This window comes from Schistocerca americana, chromosome X (assembly GCF_021461395.2).
Source record: "Schistocerca americana isolate TAMUIC-IGC-003095 chromosome X, iqSchAmer2.1, whole genome shotgun sequence".
NCBI classification, from domain to species: Eukaryota; Metazoa; Arthropoda; class Insecta; order Orthoptera; family Acrididae; genus Schistocerca; species Schistocerca americana.
The window spans coordinates 267,875,100-267,901,919 of NC_060130.1; the positions used below are offsets into that span (position 1 = coordinate 267,875,100).

At 36.0% G+C, this 26,820-nt stretch overlaps 1 protein-coding gene across 1 annotated transcript in view; it reads left to right on the forward strand.

Moving 5' to 3' along the window:
• Positions 1 to 26,820, forward strand: part of LOC124555588 — a 1,059,882-nt gene that overhangs the window by 964,308 nt on the left and 68,754 nt on the right. The window contains exons 20-21 of the mRNA XM_047129551.1: positions 788 to 959; positions 25,838 to 26,032. Of these exons, the coding sequence (XP_046985507.1) occupies positions 788 to 959; positions 25,838 to 26,032 (367 nt within the window). The remainder of the gene's footprint in view (positions 1 to 787; positions 960 to 25,837; positions 26,033 to 26,820) is intronic.

A 26,820-nucleotide genomic window follows, 5' to 3' on the forward strand; every position in this document is an offset into this window, starting at 1 on the left:
TAATGGATAGACAGAAAAACAAGATTCTACAAAGTGTTCCGCTATACCTGCTCCGTTGCACCAATATCTATGAGAGATAATTGCACTGTGGACTCTTCATTATAAACAATATGCTGACCATTACAAAATTGTCTCCACAAACAATGCATTATCTGATATTTTTGTTATTCTCAGTGAGTTCGACTAATGTAATGCTCTAGGTTTTCCAGCCATGTGAGTTCATTAAAATTGTGTAATGTTTCAACAAGTGTCACTCTTTCCATCTTCTAGTGAAGATTATGGCCTAGGTTTTGGGAACAAACTGATCCTATTTTATGTTTTCTGTGGATTTCCTCAATAATTTCATTCACCTGCTTGGATGATTTCTTGAACAAAGCCATGACCATTTACCTTTCCCATTCTTTACACATTGATTTAGTGTTATTTCTTTAATGTTTGTAATATTGACTACATACTACAAGCATTTATGACATTACTGTGGCTTTCTTTACTTATTGCATATGAATAAATCTATTTATATATTGTAAATCAATCATTGTGATTAATTAGTTTCATGATTACATTTGTCCAGCATTCAGTTTATGTCAAAGGACATATCAAAGCAGTGTAATAAAAATTCACCATATTTAAAGTACAACTAATGATGTGCTTCTAATGGCAATCTAATATTAATTTAGTTCCTTTGTGGGAAGACACTTACTTGATACATCTGATACTAGTTACAGCATGCTCAAAGTGTAATGAGACCCGCATCACTTTTGCTAGACAGAAATTTTTGAATATACAGGTATCTGCGACCAGCAACAGAGGAACAGTCTCAGCAAGCTGAGATGTGCACTCATGAACTCACAGCTACATCTTCTGGTGAAGAATGTGAAACATCAGGTGATGATGTATGGGGTACACCAACAAGCGGTGGTGATTTGGATGAGGAGTCTATATTCACAGCAGCCACAGGGGTAAGTATTCATTTCTGTTAAAGGGTCCTCCAAATAAAATGTTGTTGCAATGTTGTTGCTTTTTTCGTAAATCCTTGAACACATAGTGAAATATTATATTTTACGAAGGGTTGGAGGGTCATGACATGATAGATATCAATATATGCAGCATTCTTTGATTAAATATTTTGGAAAAAGAAGTTCTTTATTTTTATACATTAAGAAAATGGACTCTACAGGGTGAAATATTATATTTTACAAATATTATATAAATATTATATGTAACAAAGAGTTGGAGGGTCATGACATGTTAGATCTCAATACATATAGTGTTCCTGGATTAAATATTTTGGAAAATGAATTTCTCTATTTTTACACATAAAGAAAATGGATTCTACCAAACTCCAACATAAAAAGTTTGGAGGTTGTTTGTGGATACTTTCTAAGGATTTTGGTATAATGGATAATTGGTCTCTCTGGTGACTCATTACACCATAATGAAGTAATTATGACTTATTTGTTTGTTACTCCAATCACCTTTGTATATGTGCGAATACAACAGTAAAATGCCTGTAATATACAATCACAAAATCTGCAACACAAAACATAAAGTAATACAACAATCCACAGATGCAAAAGTATCTTGATGTGGTTGCCATTCCCACAGGAACAGCTCAGAATGGCATAACTGAGTCACTCTTCCTTTGTATTAAGTGAAATCATATATGATGTACAACTCTTCATCGGTAAACCTATCCACACTTCCATGTATCAGTGTTAATGCACAACTAATACTGCCAAAAAATAAACCTGAGGCCAAATCAAACACTACTGAATACAGGCTTGAGGGTGAAGAGGGAAGAGGACATTGCTGTTGTCAACAGGAAGTGAGTGAAAGTAAATAATTTGTTTCTAGGCAACACGCACTGTGCATACTACAGACAAGTGCCCTGTTATAAAAACATTTTCCATGAAATAGAGATCCAAAGCTAAGTGAAAAAATCAAATGAAATGCAATTACCAGAATGAAATGTGCACTCTGCAGCAGAGTGTGCACTGATATGAAACTTCCTGGCAGATTAAAACTGTGTGCCGGACCGAGACTCGAACTCGGGACATTTGCCTTTCACGGGCAAGTGCTCTACCATGAAAGGCAAAGGTCCCGAGTTCAAGTCTCAGTCTGGCACACAGTTTTAATCTGCCAAGAAGTGTCAAATGCAATTACTCTGCAACAACACACGGGCTGAAATACGCAGAAAATATCCTTGAGAAACCTGCAACAACTGATTAGCTTTCATGACCAAGAATTTATTTCATGACCAAATTTGTAGAATCATTGAATACCAGTGGTAATGGAATAAGAATATTTTCTCAAATGCAATCATTCAAAACCTAGATTCACACTCAGTCCCATTTTCAAACCATAAGAGGTCACTGAATAGAAGTGCTTCACAATCAGTTCTATGACTGATGAAGTGAATATCATGGCAAGAATGACGACAGGGTCATTTGCACTATAGAAGATGCTGAATTTAATTTTGTGTACTAATAACTTAACTCAGCACATGTTGCACAGTTTAAACATAAAGTCATTCATTTGTTTGTACATTTTGTTCTGTGTATTTAATCACAAGGAAGAACCATTATGGATGTGTAACATCTCATTATATACAGCAAAGTGGAAAATCCCTTTAACTGGGCTGAAAATTTAGTGCACCAATAATAATCCTTGGAGCCTTCAATAAGGACTCTGAAGACATGCTAAGACTGAATGTCTTGTATGAGACATATAATTTACATACACTATAAGTTTTCCAGAGAAACTTAGCAAACAAAATCATTGAGGATCAAGTATTCGTAAATTCAGACAGTATTATTATAAGGCTGGAAACATCATTACAGGCTGCAGTGGTTATTAGATATAGTTCATTAGTCCACAAACCAAAATCAGACACCACCAAGTGTCAGAGCTGTCAGGCGTCAGAACATACAACATTTCAGGCAGCTACTAAGAAAGGAAACACTGGGTGAAATGTATAGACATGTGAAAAAATTATACATTTTATAGGGATATTTGTACATTACATTCATATATAATTTCCAGACAAAACATAAAAACCTACATGCAGTCCCAGAAAATTCTCTTGACTCGTTGCTGGTAAATGTTATGCAAAAATGAAATCTCCATGAAATCTCAGAAACTCATGGAGTCATTGATAAATTTCACCAGCATTTAGAAAAGTACAAAATGATGCTTAACAAGGTTATGAAAGACTCAAAGAAAATTATGTTAGAATAATGTAGAATGACATGAAAACTGAAAACTGTACAGCAGATAGTAGACAGGTGAAAACAGCCAACAAAATTTCATTGTGCAGATAGATCATAATGACATAAAAATTACTTTTACTTTTTGTGGTGAAACTGTCACCTTTAGCACATTTTTCAAATATAAGTGAATAGGAGGTATTGAATAGGATTGGGGAGAAGAGAAGTTTGTGGCACAACTTGACTAGAAGAGGGGATCGGTTGGTAGGACATGTTTTGAGGCATCAAGGGATCACAAATTTAGCATTGGAGGGCAGCGTGGAGGGTAAAAATCGTAGAGGGAGACCAAGAGATCAATACACTAAGCAAATTCAGAAGGATGTAGGTTGCAGTAGGTACTGGGAGATGAAGAAGCTTGCACAGGATAGAGTAGCATGGAGAGCTGCATCAAACCAGCCTCAGGACTGAAGACCACAACACAACAGTTAGTCATTGGTTGTAAATCATAGCCATATGTTACCAGATACCTCAAATAAGAACCCTGGTTACTTCCTTCTGATTTGACATAATGATGAAGAAATTTTAGCAACATTTATCACTTTAAAATACAGATATTATTCAGGCACAGACAACATCCCATATTTCATTATTAAAAACTATGATGACATTACTAAATCAGTCTTCCAATTTTGCAACAGTTCGTTGTCAACTGTAACTTCCCTTTTTTATTTAAAGAAAGTAAAACTAAACATGCTACTGAAGAATGGGAATAAACAAGATGTAGTAAATTTCAGGCTTTTTAAATTATTATCTGGTTTCTCAAAAGCATTAGAAAAATATTTTCCAAAGACAGACTCTCAAATTTCCTTTATAGGGGACAGAGTTGTAGCTTGGTACACTTTTCAGACTTTGCCTCTAGCTAGTCCTGTAATAGAAGTTCAATATGTTATCTTATCCCATTTTTAAATAATGACATTCAATTTATTTGTGCTGTAGTCTTTTTCTGAAACTACAAAAAATGCTCTAGAAAATTAAGGTTTTATCAAATGTGAAAGCATGTTCCAAGGTACAACATGGTCATGCACCTAGGAACAAATATTCTATTCAAATTTAAAAGCATTGCAATTGAGAAAATCTTGTTAATACTGTGTTTAGTAGTCTATCCGTAACATTATTACTCTACTACACACTAGTAAACAGTAAGTGAAATCAAATGAATGAGAAGTGTTATCAGAAACCAGTTACAAATTAAATACATTTTGAAATAGAATCTATTGGAAATGAACACAAATTTTAATTTTCAAGACAGGTAAAATTGTTAAGACATTATAGAAACTCAGTTCATTTGCAAGTATCACATGTTCCATGGTAAAAGACCTTCTGTTTCAAGGTATAAAATGGTGCATGACCAATGAAGAGTGGCTTAACAATGTTATATAAATAGTTCCAAAAATATTTAGCATTTTACTTGTCAAAATATTCTGTATCTAAAGCATTAACAGTATATTCCAAATAGTCTGAATGTACTCTGCAGGACTTAATTGTTTAGAATGTGAGATACTTGCAAATGCTGAAAATAAATAAATAAAGCCCTCATGTCTAACAATAACAAAACTATATAAAATGGCAGAAACTGCTTATGTTGTCTCTAGTGAGTATTTCTTCATGTGATTCTAAAATTAGTCACTAGACTGAAGTACTGGCCAGAAAACCATCACGTGTTTGTAGGTACACTATCCTTGAGTTACAGCGCTCTCTCCTAAATGCAAGGCATACACCAGTGATATGTTCCTTTCCACAGAACAACATAGTTTCAGAAAAAGCTGCTGAGCTGGCACTGACAAATTTGAAGGAGGAGGAGGATATTAGTGTTTAATGTCCCGTCGACAACGAGGTCATTAGAGACGGAGCGCAAGCTCGGGTGAGGGAAGGAGGGAGAAGGAAACCGGCCGTGCCCTTCCAAAGGAACCATCCCGGCATTTGCCTGAAGCGATTTAGGGAAATCACGCAAAACCTAAATCAGGATGGCCGGAGACGGGATTGAACCGTCGTCCTCCCAAATGCGAGTCCAGTGTGCTAACCACTGCGCCACCTCGCTCGGTGACACATTTGAATTTTTTATAAAGTGCTCCATAATTTAGATAATGGAGAAATTATCACTGGTGTATGCCGTGACCTGTCAAAAGTGTTCAATATTATGGGTTACAACATATAAAATTACATACTCTGGCATGTAGGTATCAGGAACAGTGATACTTGGTTGAAATTCAGTTTTATGAAAATCCAAATTTAAGTAAACATTATTCTTATTATCAGAACATTAAATATGGTTTACTTTTTTTTGTCAGCCTTCTGACAGGTTTAATGCAGCCCTCCATGAATTCCTCTCATGTGCAAATCTCTTCATCTCAGAGTATCACTTGCACCCTTTATCCTCAATTATTTGTTGAATGTATTCCATCCTTCTAGTACTATGGAAGTTATTCCCTGGCATCGTTATCAGGAGAAAGAAAACTGGCATTCTACGGATCGGAGCGTGGAATGTCAGATCCCTTAATCGGGCAGGTAAGTTAGAAAATTTAAAAAGGGAAATGGATAGGTTAAAGTTAGATATAGTGGGAATTAGTGAAGTTCGGTGGCAGGAGGAACAAGACTTTTGGTCGGGTGATTACAGGGTTATAAATACAAAATCAAATAGGGGTAATGCAGGAGTAGGTTTAATAATGAATAAAAATATATGAGTGCGGGTTAGCTACTACAAACAGCATAGTGAACGCATTATTGTGGCCAAGATAGACACAAAGCCCATGCCTACTACAGTAGTACAAGTTTATATGCCAACTAGCTCTGCAGATGATGAAGAAATTGATGAAATGTATGACGAGATAAAAGAAATTATTCAGGTAGTGAAGGGAGACGAAAATTTAATAGTCATGGGTGACTGGAATTAGTCAGTAGGGAAAGGGAGAGAAGGAAACATAGTAGGTGAATATGGATTGGGGGGAAGAAATGAAAGAGGAAGCCGCCTTGTAGAATTTTGCACAGAGCATAACTTAATCATAGCTAACACTTGGTTCAAGAATCATGAAAGAAGGTTGTATACCTGGAAGAATCCTGGAAATACTAAAAGGTATCAGATAGATTACATAATGGTAAGACAGAGATTTAGGAACCAGGTTTTAAATTGTAAGACATTTCCAGGGGCAGATGTGGATTCTGACCACAATCTATTGGTTATGAACTGCAGATTGAAACTGAAGAAACTGCAAAAAGGCGGGAATTTAAGGAGATGGGACCTGGATAAACTGAAAGAACCAGAGGTTGTACAGAGTTTCAGGGAGAGCATAAGGGAACAATTGACAGGAATGGGGGAAAGAAATACAGTAGAAGAAGAATGGGTAGCTCTGAGGGATGTAGTAGTGAAGGCAGCAGAGGATCAAGTAGGTAAAAAGATGAGGGCTAATAGAAATCCTTGGGTAACAGAAGAAATATTGAATTTAATTGATGAAAGGAGAAAATGCAAAAATGCAGTAAATGAAGCAGGCAAAAAGGAATACAAACGTCTAAAAAATGAGATAGACAGGAAGTGCAAAATGGCTAAGCAGGGATGGCTAGAGGACAAATGTAAGGATGTAGAGGCTTGTCTCACTAGGGGTAAGATAGATATTGCCTACAGGAAAATTAAAGAGACCTTTGGAGAGAAGAGAACCACTTGTATGAATATCAAGAGCTCAGATGGCAACCCAGTTCTAAGCAAAGAAGGGAAGGCAGAAAGGTGGAAGGAGTATATAGAGGGTTTATACAAGGGCGATGTACTTGAGGACAATATTATGGAAATGGAAGAGGATGTAGATGAAGATGAAATGGGAGATAAGATACTGCGCGAAGAGTTTGACAGAGCACTGAAAGACCTGAGTCGAAACAAGGCCCCGGGAGTAGACAACATTCCATTAGAACTACTGACAGCCTTGGGAGAGTCAGTCATGACAAAACTCTACCATCTGGTGAGCAAGATGTATGAGACAGGTGAAATACCCACAGACTTCAAGAAGAATATAATAATTCCAATCCCAAAGAAAGCAGGTGTTGACAGATGTGAAAATTACCGAACTATCAGTTTAATAAGTCACAGCTGCAAAATACTAACGCGAATTCCTTACAGACGAATGGAAAAACTGGTAGAAGCGGACCTCGGGGAAGATCAGTTTGGATTCCGTAGAAATGTTGGAACACGTGAGGCAATACTAACCTTACGACTTATCTTAGGAGAAAGATTAAGAAAAGGCAAACCTACGTTTCTAGCATTTGTAGACTTAGAGAAAGCTTTTGACAACGTTAACTGGAATATTCTCTTTCAAATTCTGAAGGTGGCAGGGGTAAAATACAGGGAGCGAAAGGCTATTTACAATTTGTACAGAAACCAGATGGCAGTTATAAGAGTCGAGGGGCATGAAAGGGAAGCAGTGGTTGGGAAAGGAGTGAGACAGGGTTGTTGCCTCTCCCCGATGTTATTCAATCTGTATATTGAGCAAGCAGTAAAAGAAACAAAAGAAAAATTCGGAGTAGGTATTAAAATCCATGGAGAAGAAATAAAAACTTTGAGGTTCGCCGATGACATTGTAATTCTCTCAGAGACAGCAAAGGACTTGGAAGAGCAGTTGAATGGAATGGACAGTGTCTTTAAAGGAGGATATAAGATGAACATCAACAAAAGCAAAACGAGGATAATGGAATGTAGTCAAATTAAATCGGGTGAATGCTGAGGGGATTAGATTAGGAAATGAGACACTTAAAGTAGTAAAGGAGTTTTGCTATTTAGGGAGTAAAGTAACTGATGATGGTCGAAGTAGAGAGGATATAAAATGTAGACTGGCAATGGCAAGGAAATCGTTTCTGAAGAAGAGAAATTTGTTAACATCGAGTATAGATTTAAGTGTCAGGAAGTCGTTTCTGAAAGTATTTGTATGGAGTGTAGCCATGTATGGAAGTGAAACATGGACGATAACCAGTTTGGACAAGAAGAGAATAGAAGCTTTCGAAATGTGGTGCTACAGAAGAATGCTGAAGATAAGGTGGGTAGATCACGTAACTAATGAGGAGGTATTGAATAGGATTGGGGAGAAGAGAAGTTTTTGGCACAACTTGACTAGAAGAAGGGATCGGTTGGTAGGACATGTTCTGAGGCATCAGGGGATCACAAATTTAGCATTGGAGGGCAACGTGGAGGGTAAAAATCGTAGAGGGAGACCAAGAGATGAATACACTAAGCAGATTCAGAAGGATGTAGGTTGCAGTAGGTACTGGGAGATGAAGAAGCTTGCACAGGATAGAGTAGCATGGAGAGCTGCATCAAACCAGTCTCAGGACTGAAGACCACAACAACAACAACATCTTAACACATGTTCTGTCACCCTGTCCCTTCTTCTTATCAGTGTTTCATATGTTCCTTTCTTTGCCTATTCTGTGGAGGACCTCATCATTACTTATCTTATCAGTCCACCTGGCGTTTAACATTTTTCTGTAGCACCACATCTCAAATGCTTCAGTTCTATTCTGTTTTGGTTTTCTCACTGTCCATGATTCACTGCCATACAATGCTATTCTCTAAACATATGTTCTCAGAACTTTCTTCACCAAATTAAGACATATGTTAGATACTAGTAGACTTCTTTTGGCCTAGAAGGCCACACTGTGCTAGTGTGTTTTCTATGTCCTCCTTGCTTTGTCTAACATGTGTTATTTTGCTTCCACGGTAGAAAGATTCTTTAACTTCATCTGCTTTATGATCACCAATTTTGATATTAATCTTCTTGCAATTCTCATTTCTCATACTTCTCATTACTTTCATCATTCTTTGGTTTACTCTCAGTTCATATTCTGCAGCCATTAGGCTGCTCAATCCATTGAGCAGGTCCTGTAATTCTTCTGTACCTTCACTGAGGATAGGAATATTATCAGTGAATCTCATCATTTATATCCTTTTACCCTGATTTTAATCCAACTCTTGAATCTTTCTTTTATTTCTGTCATTACTTATTTTATATATAGATTGAACACTTGTGAAAGACTGTCTTACACCCTTTTTAATTCAAGCACTTCATTATTGGTCTTCCAATCTTATAGTTCCCTCTTGGTTCTTGAGGTGTTATGTATGATGAAACACTGTAGAAGTTTAAAACAGAAATTTCAAGTAGCAGTTGAAATGACTGGAAAATGTTATTGTGAATGTAAACAAAACAGTATCTTCAAACTTCCAAAATTTAAGAAATCAGAATGTCCAGAACATAAACATGTAGTGGAATGGTAAAACTATTCAATCAGTAACCATTGTAAAATGTCTACAAATTGGCTATGCAGTTACCTTAGTTTGGCTACATGCATTGAAAATTATTCAAAGAAGTAAAGTACTATATTTAATAGCAGGCCATATCTTCTGCAAATCTCTTCAGTTCAGAGTACCAGTATGTCAATTTCAGCTGGTTGTACTTGTTTGATGTAGAGAAGTCTTAGTCTTCCTCATGCATTCCTCCCAGATATTTTTCCTTCTGTTAATTCTGCAATGAAGTGGCAGCGCCTGTGTAGTCATCCAATCCATTGGTCACTCTATCGCTAGCTAGCCCTTCACAACAATCTTTCTCCTCCTGTGCCATTAAAGGCTTTATCATTGATCATTCTCTCAGTCCATGAAATCTTGAGAACTCTTCACCAACACTATGCCTCAAAAGCCTGTAGATTTTTCCATTCTGGCTCTACTACTGCCTATGTCTCTGAGCCATATTACCACTTACTACCACTTATTACCATTTATTACCATATCCTCTTTGTTCGCCAGTCATCACTCGATAGACTGCATCAGTGTTACAAGCTTATGATTACACAAGCATTATAAAACAAAGACAAATTAGCATAAGTATGCATAATAATACAGAACAAATTTGCAGAAGCATAGCATAACACTTAATGAAATATAGTGTGAGAAATTTTTATCAAAGACATGTTCACTTCATTTCATAAGGCAATGTGCAGTTTATGGAGTCCAGTTTGCTGATTCACTGTCAAAGAACTCATTTAAACTGTACAGTGGTTTTTTGCATAGATTTTGTGACACCTTTCCGTGAAATTTTACCAAGTCCAAGGACTGTATTTTAGTATTTAGATGGTTGAACATTTTAATAGCTACTATTGGAAAACTGTCCCATATCATATAGTGTCAACACCTTGGTCCTAGACATGTGAAGATAAGTTTGTAGTGGCCCAGTTTCCTGCTTGATGTTATGTTCCTTCCCCCCCACCCCCACCCCCCACCCCCCACCCCCCACCCCCCCACCGTTACAGCCTGTAGAGTGACCCAATAGTAATGGGCCGCAGCTGATATGACTGTGGAATACTGAATAATATCAGTAGATACATAAATGTGCAGTTTGTTATTGACAAGTGTTTTCTATCCACCATCAACCCCAGAAGGTTCACAGTTCATGCACTTTTTAGGTATCCTTTGTAACTGAGGCTACATACTAATTTTTCCATTTTTTCTTCATTTATTTTCATTTTGTTTATAAAAAACCATTCCTTTGTAGCATCAAACAAAGCATCTACTTCTCTTTGGCATCAATGCCTTTTGAGTACAGAGTTATGTCATCTGTGAATTGTAAGTACTGTCCAAGAGAGCTTAAATCATTTACAAATACTAGAACAGGAGGGCGGCCATTGCCGATCCCTGTGGCACACCATACTCCAACTTCCATTCACATGATCTTGCTCCTTGTACTGATACAATTTGCCTTCTGTCTTCCAAATAAAAGTTGAGGGTTGCCAGAACAGTGCCTCCAGTTCTATATTTACTGAGCTTGTTTAGGAGTACCTAATGAAGAAAGCAGTCAAACCGCTTATGAAAGCCACAGAAACTATGCTTTATCCAAGTAACCAGATCTAGTGCCACTGTTGTAGATTTGTCCTTCCAGAAACCATGCTTTGCATCTGTGAAGAGTTCATTAATTTCAAAGTAATTTGATATTTGGTCTTCAAATGCAGTCTCAATGGCTTTAGTGAAGACTGGAATGATTGACATTGGCCTGAAGGTAGCTACCATGGTAGTACTCTGAACAAAAGCTTTTACATACTGTTTTCTTGTGTTAATACTAATATTTTTTGTGTTAGTAGCATCTTGATGCTATTGAGTGCTGTTTTAGCTTGTGAAAATGGTCTAACATCCTCTTTTATTCTGCTACCCAGGTAGGGCCCCCACTTAATGACTGTCATTTGCTTCAGATTCTCTCCATCTAGATGTAGGTTTGCTGCTGTTGGAACTTTACTACATACAAGGATTTTCTTTTTCCTCTTATTTATTTTCATATTATATCTTTCTAGAAATACATTATCATACTTTCTACTACCTTTTGGGCATTGTTTTCAGATTTAGCTAACACTGCTATATGATGTGCAAGTCAAACATTTTTATGTTTCCTCCATGTATAGCTTATTCCTTCAGTATACGTATCTTCATTCGTTTATTGCATCCTCAGTGTATTTGCTCAAGAGTAATTGGGAATGATTTTATCCCTGCCAAGCAACTCTACATCCTCTTGGAAATTTTGCACCATCTTTTATTTGTCATCTGCTGTCTGATTCCTGTAAAGGTGCTGGCTTATTTTTTTGTCATGCTGAACCAACTTAAACACATTAAGGTTTTCACCATTTTATACCAGTCTATATTTTTGAAAGCCTTTTGTGGATCATCAATAATAATAATAATAAGAATAATAATAGTAATAATAGAACAGACAAATGTAAGAAAAATAGCATAGTCAAGGGAAAACACACTAAACAAGAAGATTACATATTGGATAACCACAGCGACTGCATAGAAGCGATGGAAAAAACGGATGCCTATAAATATCTAGGATACAGACAAAAAATAGGAATAGATAATACAAATATTAAAGAAGAACTAAAAGAAAAATATAGACAAAGACTAACAAAAATACTGAAAACAGAATTGACAGCAAGAAACAAGACAAAAGCTATAAATACTTATGCTATACCAATATTGACCTACTCATTTGGAGTAGTGAAATGGAATAACACAGACCTAGAAGCACTCAATACACTTACACGATCACAATGCCACAAATATAGAATACATCACATACATTCAGCAACAGAAAGATTCACATTAAGCAGAAAGGAAGGAGGAAGGGGATTTATCGACATAAAAAACGTACATTATGGACAGGTAGACAATTTAAGAAAATTCTTTCTAGAACGAGCAGAAACTAGCAAAATACACAAGGCAATCACTCATATAAATACATCGGCTACACCACTGCAATTTCATAACCACTTCTACAACCCTTTAGATCACATAACATCAACAGATACGAAGAAAGTAAATTGGAAAAAGAAAACACCTCATGGCAAGCACCCGTATCATCTAACATAGCCACACATCGATCAAGACGCATCCAACACATGGCTAAGAAAAGGCAATATATACAGTGAGACAGAAGGATTCATGATTGCAATACAGGATCAAACAATAAACACCAGGTATTACAGCAAGCATATTATTAAAGATCCCAATACCACAACGGATAAATGCAGACTTTGTAAACAACAAATAGAAACAGTAGATCACATCACAAGTGGATGTACAATACTAGCAAATACAGAATACCCCAGAAGCCATGACAATGTCACAAAAATAATACATCAACAGCTTGCCTTACAACATAAACTTTTAAAACAACACGTTCCTACATACAAGTATACACCACAAAATGTACTGGAGAATGATGAATGCAAATTATACTGGAACAGAACCATTATAACAGATAAAACAACGCCACATAACAAACCTGACATCATACTCACCAATAAAAAGAAGAAATTAACACAACTAATCGAAATATCCATACCCAATACAACAAATATACAAAAGAAAACAGGAGAAAAAATTGAAAAATACATCCAACTGGCTGAGGAAGTCAAAGACATGTGGCATCAGGATAAAGTTGACATCATACCAATTATACTATCAACTACAGGAGTCATACCACACAATATCCACCAGTACATCAATGCAATACAGCTACATCCAAACATATATATACAACTACAGAAATCCGTAATTATTGATACATGTTCAAATACCCGAAAGTTCCTAAATGCAATATAACACATACCGTACAGTTAAAAGGAAGTGACGCTTGATCAAGGTCCGCGTCACTCCATTTTTAACCGGACTTACCGTCTGAGAAAGTGAAGGAAATAATAATAATAATAATAATAAAAATAATAATAATAATAATAATAATAATAATAATAATAATAATAAGAATAGGCCTCTGGTATGTTCTGCCAGTCGTAAAAGGCGACGAAAAGAACAAACCACTAATAGGGCTAACCCCCCTTTTAGTGTGATTAGTTGGTTCAGGACAGAACTAAAGAAGCCTCGGACAAGTGCCGTCATGGTCGGGGACGACGCTTGAAACCTATGCCCACCCACAATGGTAACGACTCTGCTAGCCAACTGGAAAATGATTCAAATCCAAATAGAGGTGTTTTGCAGGATATGCTTCCTGCAACCACCCTAGAAGGAAAACAAAGACAGAGGATGAGATGGTCAGATGAAGTTAATCGACACCTCATGTTCTGTTATTACCAAGCAACAAACCTAGGAACCAACACAACTGGATACAGATCCCAAGTATACACAACATTTATTACCAGATACCCAGAATTAAAATTTTTAACAGAACAACGACTAGCTGATCAGATCCGTGTAATAATAAAAAATAACAGGATACCCCAGTCAGAATTAGAAAACATCAAACAAGTACAACAAATACTGGAACAAAATAATGTGCAATCAGAAGAAGAAGAAAATACAGTAATGGACTCAAACATCCCAGAGCAAACAAACAAAGAACAACACGCATCAATTAAACAGTCAGAGGAAAACGAAATCTTAAGACAGCCCACAGAACAAGCACAAATAGAACACGAAGTGACACACATGTTAGATACAGAAGAAAAATTTCAGCTGACATATATAGAATACAAAGACACAAATACAGATATTAGACCATTCTTGCATAGACGGCCAAATAACCCACAAGTCGAAACAACAATAAAAACTATCAACACAATCATACACAACAAAATAAATGAAAACACAACTATGGAAGAGTTACAGCTACTGGTTTATACAGGAGCACTCACTACACTAAATATACACACTAGGCAGAGATCAGAACCAACCAACACACAGAAGAAACCCACAAAACCAGCATGGCAACACAGGCTACAGATCAGAATAGAAAAACTGAGAAAAGACATCAGACATCTAACACAATTTATAAGAAATGAAATGTCAGAAAAAAAACGAAAAAGGTTAGGTAAAATCTCACAACAAGAAGTGATAGAGCAATTAGATGAAAAGAAGCAGAAATTACAAGCATTGGCCAAACGACTTAGAAGATACAAAAAAAGTGACAATAGAAGGAAACAAAACCAAACATTCAACACAAACCAAAAGAAATTTTACCAGACAATAGATAACACACACATTAAAATAGACAATCCACCAAACATAACAGACATGGAACACTTCTGGAGCAACATATGGTCAAACCCGGTACAACATAACAGGCATGCATGGTGGATACAAGCAGAAACAGACTCATACAAGATGATACCACAAATGCCTGAAGTGATAATTTTGCAACATGAAGTCACCCAAGCAATTAATTCTACTCACAATTGGAAAGCCCCTGGAAAAGATAAAATATCAAATTTCTGGCTAAAGAAGTTCACCTTAACACATTCACATCTAACTAAATTATTTAACAGTTACATTGCAGACCCATACACATTCCCTGATACACTTACACATGGAATAACTTATCTGAAACCTAAAGATCAAGCAGACACAGCAAACCCAGCTAAATATCGCCCCATATCATGTCTACCGACAATATACAAAATATTAACTACAGTCATTACACAGAAATTAATGACACATACAACACAGAACAAAATTATAAATGAAGAACAAAAAGGCTGTTGCAAAGGAGCACGAGGATGTAAAGAGCAACTGATAATAGATGCAGAGGTGACATATCAAGCTAAAACTAAACAAAGGTTGCTACACTATGCATACATTGATTACCAAAAAGCTTTTGATAGTGTACCCCACTCATGGTTACTACAAATATTGGAAATATACAAAGTAGATCCTAAATTGATACAGTTCCTAAACATAGTAGTGAAAAATTGGAAAACCACAGTTAATATCCAAACAAATTCAAATAATATTACAACACAGCCAATACAGATTAAGCGTGGAATATATCAAGGAGACTCATTAAGTCCTTTCTGGTTCTGCCTTGCTCTTAACCCACTATCCAACATGCTAAATAATACAAATTATGGATACAATATTACTGGAACATACCCACACAAAATCACACATCTGCTATACATGGATGATCTAAAACTACTGGCAGCAACAAATCAACAACTCAACCAATTACTAAAGATAACAGAAGCATTCAGCAATGATATAAATATGGCTTTTGGAACAGACAAATGTAAGAAAAATAGCATAGTCAAGGGAAAACACACTAAACAAGAAGATTACATATTGGATAACCACAGCGACTACATAGAAGCGATGGAAAAAACAGATGCCTATAAATATCTAGGATATAGACAAAAAATAGGTATAGATAATACAAATATTAAATAAGAACTAAAAGAAAAATATAGACAAAGACTAACAAAAATACTGAAAACAGAATTGACAGCAAGAAACAAGACAAAAGCTATAAATACTTATGCTATACCAATATTGACCTACTCATTTGGAGTAGTGAAATGGAGTAACACAGACCTAGAAGCACTCAATACACTTACACGATCACAATGCCACAAATATAGAATACATCACATACATTCAGCAACTGAAAGATTCACATTAAGCAGAAAGGAAGGAGGAAGGGGATTTATCGACATAAAAAACCTACATTATGGACAGGTAGACAATTTAAGAAAATTCTTTCTAGAACGAGCAGAAACTAGCAAAATACACAAAACAATCACTCATATAAATACATTGGCTACACCACTGTAATTTCATAACCACTTCTACAACCCTTTAGATCACATAACATCAACAGATATGAAGAAAGTAAATTGGAAAAAGAAAACACTACATGGCAAGCACCCGTATCACCAAACACAGCCACACATCGATCAAGACACATCCAACACATGGCTAAGAAAGGGCAATATCTACAGTGAGACAGAAGGATTCATGATTGCAATACAGGATCAAACAATAAACACCAGATATTACAGCAAGCATATTATTAAAGATCCCAATACCACAACAGATAAATGCAGACTTTGCAAACAACAAATAGAAACAGTAGATCACATCACAAGCGGATGTACAACACTAGCAAATACAGAATACCCCAGAAGACATGACAATGTAGCAAAAATAATACATCAACAACTTGCCTTACAACATAAACTTATAAAACAACACATTCCCACATACAAGTATGCACCACAAAATGTACTGGAGAACGATGAATACAAATTATACTGGAACAGAACCATTATAACAGATAAAACAACACCACATAACAAACCTGACATCATACTCACCAATAAAAAGAAGAAACTAACACAACTAATCGAAATATCCATACCCAATACAACAAATATACAAAAGAAAACAGGAGAAAAAATTGAAAAATACATCCAACTGGCTGAGGAAGTCAAGGACATGTGGCATCAGGATAAAGTTGACATTATACCAATTATACTATCAACTACAGGAGTCATACCACACAATATCCACCAGTACATGAATGCAATACAGCTACATCCAAACTTATATATACAACTATAGAAATCCATAACTATTGATACATGTTCAATTACCCGAAAGTTCCTAAATGCAATATTACATATACTGTACAGTTAAAAGGAAGTCACGCTTCATCAAGGTCAGTGTCACTTTCCATTTTAGACCAGACATAACGTCTGAGAATAGAAAGAAAAAATAATAATTATAACAAATACTGAAAACAGAATCTGTTTGAATGTTTGTTCCGATAAATCTTGTACAGTTTGTGGAAGCTTATTAAATAATTTGTGTCCCATGAGTTCATAACTGTTAATTGATTTTGACAGACTATATAGTTTTACTGTAATGATTATTTGTTCACAAAACAAATGTTTACTATGTGCCTTATTTGAGGAACCCGCAAGTATCCAAACCACTTTCTTGTGCAGTGTTAAGATGTTATGCACACAATTAGAGTTTCCCCATAAAATAATATCTTATGGTATTATGGTTTGGAAAAATGGAAAATAATATGTTCCAACATACATTCCAGGTACACAGATCATAAGTTACTTTAATAAATAAATTCCTCTAGACAACTTAGCACTACTATACAGGGTATTAAAAAGTATTCCATGTTTTTAGAGGTGATATTATAGACCAAAAAAGAAAAAATATCCAATAAACATGGATCTAAAAGGCATACCTTAAGAGCTATGAGCATTCATTCAGTTTTATTACTGTGAAACCTATCTCTTCTACTGCAAGCTCTTAGGGAAACAAAAACTCTGTGAAAAACTCCAGGTTGGTCACAGGTGTACTGGCAGGCATTGATGATCCATTCCTGAAGTGTTTGTACACCATTAATGGGTTTGCAGCGCCCAAAATCAAAAATGCAAGTGATTAAGAACAGGGGAATAAGCTTGGCAATGTAATGGACCTCCCCGACCAATCCATTGCCTATTAAATGTCTGTGTGAAGTGTTCTCAGACATTTCAGAGAAATAAGTTACAAGTTCGTGGCACCCTCCATCGGTAATGCTGGAATTCAATACGGTGTTGGCCCACCCTGATCCTTGATGACAGCTTCCACTCTCACAGGTATACGTTCAACCAGGTGCTGGAAGCTTTCTTGGGGAATTCTTCATGCAGTGCTGCGCTGAGGAGAGGTATCGATGTTGGTCGGTGAGGCCTTGCATGAAGTCAGTGTACCAAAACAGCCCAAAGGTGTTCTATAGGATTCAGGTCACAACTCTGTGCAGGCCAGTCCATTTCAGGGATGTTATTGTCATGCAACCACTCTGCCACAGGTCATGCATTATGAACAGGTGCCTGATCATGCTGAAAAATGCAATCGCCATCCCCAAATTGCTCTTCAACAGTGGGAAACAAGAATGTGCTTAAAATGTCAATGTAGACCTACACTGTGATAGTGCCATGCAAAACAACAAGAGGTCCAAGCCCCCTCAAAGAAAAACACAACCACACCATAACACCACCGCCTCCAAATTTTACTGTTGGCACTACAGATTCTGGCAGATAACGTTCAATGGACATTCGCCATACCCACACCCTGTCATTGGATCACCATGTTGCGTACTGTGATTTGTCACTCTACACAATGTTTTTCCACTGGTCAATCGTCCAATGTTCTTGCTCCTTACACCAAGCGAGGCGTCATTTGGCATTTACCAGTGTGATGTGTGGCAACATGAAATCCAAGCTTTCTCACATCTCGCCTAACTGTCATAGTACTTACAGTGGACCCTGATGCAGTTTGGAATTCCTGTGTGATGGTCTGGATAAATGTCTGCCTATTACACATTATGACCATCTTCAACTATCAGCAGTCTCTATCAGTCAACAGAGGAGATCGGCGTACATGTCCCTTCATGTTTTCACTTCACTATCACATCAGAAAGAGTGGACCTAGGGATGTTTAGGAATATGGAAATCTCACGTACAGATGTATGACACAAGTGACTCCCAATCACCTGACCACATTCGAAGACCATGAGTTCCGCAAAGTACCCCATTCTGCTCTCTCATGGTGTCTAATGACTACTGAGGTTGCTGATATGGAGTTCCTGGCAGTAGGTGGCAGCACAATGCACCTAATATGAAAACGTATGTTTTTGGGGGTGTCTTGATACTTTTGATCACATAGTGTAATAATACGAGTTCATCATGGAAGAGATCGAATTTTATGTCAGCATTTGTTTTATTATGAATTTCATTCCAGGCCATCCCTTGTAAACCATTTTAAAAACATTTGTCCTGGAATGATTAATTATTCATCTGATTTTCACTGAGGAGTATCTATACTGTAAGACACTATCTCATCTATCCTAACTAACTGTGCATCATGATCATAGAGAGCATTTGTTTCTGCATTTGCAGCTATTCTCTTGCTTTGAGCTTCATCAAAGAAGAATATTGTCAGTTAGGGTCCTGCTGTCTTTATCCACCCATGCTGGAAAATTAGTTATTGAGATCATATTGTAGGATCCAAATAAGGTTTCCTGATTATTTTTCCTATCTGAATCCTTTAGAAAAACTACTCTGAAATCACCACAGACTATTAACTACTTGCTGTCACCTGACACATAGCGTAGTAAGAAATTCATATGCCTTGTAAAGAGTTTCAAAATTTCCCAGTGGGGTTCTATACACAGATACATTGAAAACTGAAGTATTTTTCAGTATGGATTCATAATCACACATTTTCATATGCTGATTACTACAAAATCTACTTGTTGCAATGTTTTTGAACTTGTGTTCTGTTTTAATATATGCAACAATTCCTGTTCACATATTAGTCCTACATGAGTAATATGTTAAAGTTTAATTTTTTTATATTTAACTTTCCCCATTAACAAGGTCCAATATTTCTTCTAATTGTTCATGTATTTCAATGATGTCTCATCTGAGTGTCTTTTATATGGCAGATAAAACCTGAATAACAAATAGATCAACAGAAGAAATAATATTTAATCTCAAAGTAACTAAAAATGAAAACAAAACAGTGAAATTACTTGGACTAATCATAAACCAAAAGCTCTCATGGGAAGGACACACAAATTATCTATGCAGTAAACTAGCATGAGTACTTTTCTTATTGTATAAATTAAGAAACAGTGTGAGCAATCAATTGCTACTCCACTCATACTATGCTTTTTTTCATTCCCAACTGCAATATGGAATATTGCTTTGGGGTAACTCCCCAGGGGCTGAAAGTATTTTCAGATGGCAGAAGAAAGCAATCAGGTGCATGGAAGGGTTAGCACCCAGAGAGTCCTGCAGAAATTATTTTAAATCTCTTGGCGTAATGACAGTGCCAAGCATGTACATATATAACTGTTTAATATATGCCAGAGAAAATCTCAAAAAAATTGAACAGGAGATGTGATGTGCATGCACACAGACTTGCCTTCCACAAGACTTGCTGTAGTCCACAACAACTATAAGTACTTAAGCATAAAATTTTTCAATAAGTTACCATGCTCATCTCGTACAGTACCACTAAATAAATATAAGAATACATTGCAAGCCTGGCTAAAAAACAACAAATTCTATTCAACTGAAGAATTCTTAGAAACTAATCATCAAAATATATGTTTTACCTAAGTTATGAAGAAAATGTTTTGATATTATATAAGCTAGTTATTTACTGTGATTCTTTTCTTATGTGTGTATTTAATTACTGTATAAAACATTGTTTTACATAATGCTGAAGAAAAGGTCTTTAGTTCCTTTTCTCCCATTTCTGTAACTATTTGAATATCGCACTGAAACTAAAACCCTCTGTAAACTTTGATGAAGCCAATTGTATGAAAAATACTGAAAGGCTAATAAAAATATTCTATTCTATTCTATTCTATTTACACATTATCTACTCTGTCACTACACTGCAAATAACTCTTTTCTTGCTTCACAATTTGTGTAGTTATAATTACTCCTATTCCTGTTACTCTGTTTTCATCTTCATATTAAATTATTTAATAAGTCAAACAAGGTCACAGTACTTAACAAGTAACCACTAAAAAAGTGAAGCTATTGAGAAGCAGATTACAAATGGCTAGTATTTTTTTGCAATAGCCTGTTTCTTTTGGTTGTGTATAACAGGAAGTTGGGAAAATAATGGAATGAGAATTTTCTGTTAACTGACAATCATTTTATTTGTGATAACTGCAACAATAGTATCAGTGTCTAAAATTCCAATAAAAAAATATAAGAATGGTGAGCTGCAGAGAATGTAAATGGGAAATGGAAAACAAGAAACAAGCCAATATTTGTTTGGAAGATTGTGAAAACTGTTTAATATGAAGGTCATTTCCAAATTCCTGCACACTGTGCATGCACAACCCTTACAGTGGTATGATCAAGTCAAAATTCATGTCAGTTATGAACAAGACTTTAGGCATGATGGTCATATACATTTGCTGGTTCACATGGTTGTGTCAGGAGTAATTAGATTTAAAACAGAAGCTGAAACCGAGTCAGTTTGGATTATACATAGTGACCAGCATTCCTGCATCAAAATCAAACCCCTACGTGGAAGGAACCCAACAGAACTTTACAACGCTTTGAGAGAGATCTGTGGGAATAGTGTAGTGAATTTGTGAATTGTGTTGTATTCATCTCATGATGTACATTTACAATCCATTTGGTTTGCATGCAGGGGACATGTCAAAAATTTATAATAAATTTACAATGATTTTTACACTAATAAATAATAGCACCAAAATAAATAATAACACTATAAGGATATTTCTTGGAATATGTAACACATTGTATCCAGATGAAATATCCAGTTTTCCCTGCATGAATCCATCCACTGAGTAATAAAATTTCAGTGTCAGTGCCTCGTATAGCATTCTTTTAAGTGGACCTAAATTCTTCTGCATTAACTTGTTCCCTTTTAATTTATTACAAATTTTCATTCCCATTTATTGAGGTTCCTGGGCATATAGCCTGAGGTGGTTGGTGAGGAGCATAAAATTTTCATTGTTTCTAGTGTCATGTGAATGGACAAAATCATTTCCCTCAAATAATTCATGTTTGGTGTACAAAAATATAATAATCTCATAGATGTATAGGGATGGCAGAGTTAATATTTTAAATTTTCTAAATAATGGACAACATGATTCTTTATGATTAGCATATTTAAAATGATTTTTGCTGTAGTTTTAGTATCTGTGCTATGTTTGTCGAGATACCACAAAAAACAATACCATACCTATAATGGATTCAAAGTAGCTTGTATATGCTACTTTTTATGTGTCCATGTCAATTACAGTTGATAATATTTGCACTGCAAATGCAAAGCTGCTCAGTTTGTTTGCTAGGTATTCAATGTGTGCCTGCCAGCTCAAATTTTTATCTGCATTTAAACCTAGGAATTTGACTGAGTCAACTTCTTCTATATCTTGGTTGTTGTGAAAAATCTTAATCTGCTCACATTTTGACTGTCTGTATTTGAATTTCATCATATGGGTCTTAGATGCTCCATATAAAGAGATGCTAACTCTTTGCTTTCTGTTTGATAAGTACGATTTAAGCCATTGTAGGGCATGGCCGCTAATGCCATACTTTTCAAATTTGTGAATAAGCAGTGCACGATTTAAAGAATCAAATGCCTTTGCGAGGTGGCAGAAAATTCCTGCCACCTTATTTCTCTTGTCTAATGATGTATTTATTTTCTCAGTGAAACTGTTCACTGCATCTATGGTGTTTTTTCCCTGCTGGAAACCAAATTGATTGTTTAGAATAACAGGATATTTTGCAATGAAGTTTTGAATTTGGGAAACTGCAAGCTTTTAAGATATTTTATATATGACTGGGAGAATTGAGATAGGACAATAATTTCCCATGGTCTCTCTTGATCTCTTATTGAAGAGTGGTTTGACTTCAGCATATTTCAGTACCTCTGGAAGCAGCCTTTTTCGAAGGATTGATTTATTACTTGAGCTAGTGGGTTTGCAATTTTATTGTGTACTGCTTTAATAACTTTCATGGGCGTTCCATCCCAACCTGCAGATTTTTTGTTTCTTAATGTTAGAATAGCATTTTCTACATCCTTCACAGAAACTTTTAAGAATTTTGTAAAGTTTCCAGAGTTTTCACTTAGGCCAAAGGGATTTACTTTGTTGTGATAATCTGTTACATCTACATCAGACTTTGCTACTTTTATAAAAAATTCATTAAAGTACTCTGGTATCTGAGTTGGACTTACAATAGCATTTCCTTCAATGACAAAGTTTGAAATTTCTTGGTTACAGGCTTTGACACCTTACTCAGATTTAATGACTGACAACACAGCCTTTGCTTATTTTTATGATTTAAAATTTTCCTGTTATTTGCCAGTTGTTTTGCTGCCTTGACAACTCTTTTAAATATAGTTTGTAGAATCTAGCATATTCAATGAAAACAGTATCTTTATTATATTTCAGTTCTGTGTGCAGTTCCCTTTTCCTTACACTGGAAATATTTATGCCCTGGGTAATCCACTTTAACTTATATGTCATTTTATTGTTGAAGAGTCAAGGTGGAAATGTTTCATTAAAGACACCAAGAAAACTGCTTAGGAATTTCTCAAAGTTTTCTTCACTTGAGTTACAATGATCAAAAGACTGTTTTTTTCTCCTTTAGCTTCTTACTAAATATTAGCAAGTTTTCTTTGCTAAAGTTCCTGCTAATATGGGTTCTCAAACGTGAAATGTTCCTGTCTGTCAGTGGCAGCTCATTGAACAGTGCACAATAATCTGAAATACCCAGATCTAGACAAAATTTATACACATGTTCATATACATTAGTTATAACATTGTCAATAATGTTGCTGATTGGCCATTCTCTCTACTAGATTCAAAGAAATTCAATGTGAAACTATATTTATTTACTAAGTCAGTGAATTTTGAAGTGTAGCAAACTATCATGTGTGATAGCTATACTAAAATTTTTAATAGGTAGTAGCACTGTATCATGCTGGTCTGCTCATTTCCATGAAGGCTGAATAAGTACTGAGGGTAACCCAAGAAGTGGAAGGCCATCAACTGCAACAGAGTACCCTTTCCAGATTATTGTTAATGACATCTTCAGAGATGTTCAACAAAAACCATGTGAGGAAATTGCATATGAGGCCATAATGTCTGTCTCTTCAGTTTACAGAATCATAACTGGAAAGATAAAGATGAGAAAAGTTGCTGCCAGATGAGTTCTGTATTATTTGAGTGTAGAGCAGAAAGCAGGCGGCAAAGGAATCACAGAAGAATTGCTTCAACATTGTTGAACAGAAGGAGAACCATTCCTGAAAAGATTGTTCCATTTGATGAAGCCTGGGCATGAGATCTTGAATCAGTCTGAAGTCTCAATCATCACTATGGAAAAGGTGCTACCAAAAAAATTCTGCTGGCAGCACTCAAAGGTGGACCTGATTATGATCTTTGCATACAACACGAATGGAGTCATAACTACAAATAGAGTGCCCCAGGGGGAATTCTGTAACAGGCACGTACTACAAGCTGATTCTGCAAAATGTTTTGTACCTCAAAATTTGTCAAAGAAGGCCAGACATGCTTGCAGCTGGTGTCCTCATTTTCCACAATAATGCAAGACCACATATTGCAGTACCAGTGAGATGAACACTCAACCAATGTGGATGGATGGAAAATACTTCTGCACACACCATACAGTACTGACAAGAGTCCACCAGTCTTTGATCTGTTTCCAAAATTGAAGGAACAACTCCCTGGAAAACATTTTGATATTGATGAAGCTTTGAGTGAGGTGACCCAAGTAATCAAACAGCTCAACAACAAAGGTGCTGTAGCCCGAATGCAGAAGTCATTAAAATGTTGGGAAGCTGTCATAAGTAAGAATGGAGTTTATACTGAAGGCCTGCAAAGGTATTTTATGAAGTAAATTATTTTCATTAATTCTATCTTATAGTGTGCAGAACTTTTGAAATGACCCTCACAATAGCAGTTACCTGCATCACACTTCAGTATACAGTTAGAAGGAGCCATTTCCTCAGACCCACTATGATAATATATACACTAAGGCTAAAGCTCAATGTACTGGCCCTGTTGGGTCATTTAGTACTAACCAGCCACCGAGTCATCCTCTGCCAGTGATATCACTGTGATGTAGTATGGAGGGTCACTGGGTTGGCATACCACTCCCCAGCTGATGTGAGCTTCCCAGACCTTGGAGCAACTACTTCTCACTTGTAACTACTCAGTTGTCATCATGAGTTTGAGAGCACTCTGTTCCAGTCCTCCCATAAAGGAAAAATTGCTGGCAGTACCAGGAGTTGAACTCAGGCCTTCCATATAGAAGTCACACATACTGAACACTGAGCTACAGAGATAGACCAACGTATCCATCAACAGTTTTAATCAACATTACAAAGTTGTATAATTTATGCGGAATGCAAACTGCAGTATACAGTTTATTTACTTTTGACACAGAAATGTAGATTTCCAGATATGAAAACATGTTCTGTTGTATGATGTCCATAATTATGATATTTGTGTAACCTATGACATTTTATGAGATGATTTTGCATAGATATTTTCCTGTGACAAAACATCTGTTCCTTATAATTTGCCTTATGAATAATACAGACCGAAAGATTCCACTGTTTTCCTTCCCCTCATATGTTAATATTTTTGCATTATTAAAAATCTGTGCTATGATTGCTTTTATTTATATTTAATGTTCAACTAGTGGAACATTTTTGTGGATGTTTTTAGAGTATAATGTTATTCTTTTAGCAGCATGAAACACCAGCTGATTCAATATCCATAGAAACAGCAGAGGAAGACACTGAATTGATGATGGATGAGTTACTAGCAACACCACCTTTAGCAAGCACCAGCAGCAGATCATTCCCTCCAAGACGACGACTGGAGCCATTACTTGAGGAAGAAGACACAGACATCCCAAGTGATACCCCATCCCCCGAACAGGTAAGTTCCTAATGAAACTATAGCATCTTTGCCTGTTTTGATAGAAATATCTGACACTTGGAAGCTGAATAAATCTAAAATTACTCAAAATATTCACATATATTTTATTCAAACTAAAACTCAGAAATTACTGTCAACATTGTCTGAGATAGAGAAGAAGCTTCTACTCAGTGTTTGCTGATACAACTGGAGCAAGGTAAACTATCACTTAAATGAAAATCCATGTTTCAATTTCTTCATCAGAACTTTGTAGTGAGCTCTGCTTCATTCCAACCCTTCTCTATCTTAACCTATTTTTCTTTTATGTCATGACTCTTTCTCCCTGTAAAAACACTCTTCAAACATTATGAAAGGCATAGATTAATTTATGTTTCAGTATTACTTGGAAATAGCCAGCTTTTTCTTTTCTTTTTTTTCTTCAATCTTCAGTCTGGTTTCAAGTGGTCTACCATGATTTCCTCCTGATGCTGGTCTTTTCATTGCAGAGTAGCACCTACAAACAGTGCCAACAATTGTTTTTGTATGTATTCTAATCTCTGTACAGTTATTTAACTCAAAAATAGTGAATGTACATGTGTGCATCACAAACCCCTATTCTTTATTATTAAGCATCTTTGATCACGAGATTTGCCACAATTCACCCCTCATTTCTGAGTGACTGGCTTACATTTCAAATTCAGTGTAGACTGGCTTACTTTCAAATGCATTGCTTTTATGTTCCCAGAAGTAATGTCTGTCCACGGTTTACAATATTTTTTATCAGTCCATTCAAACTTTTGAATGTTCGC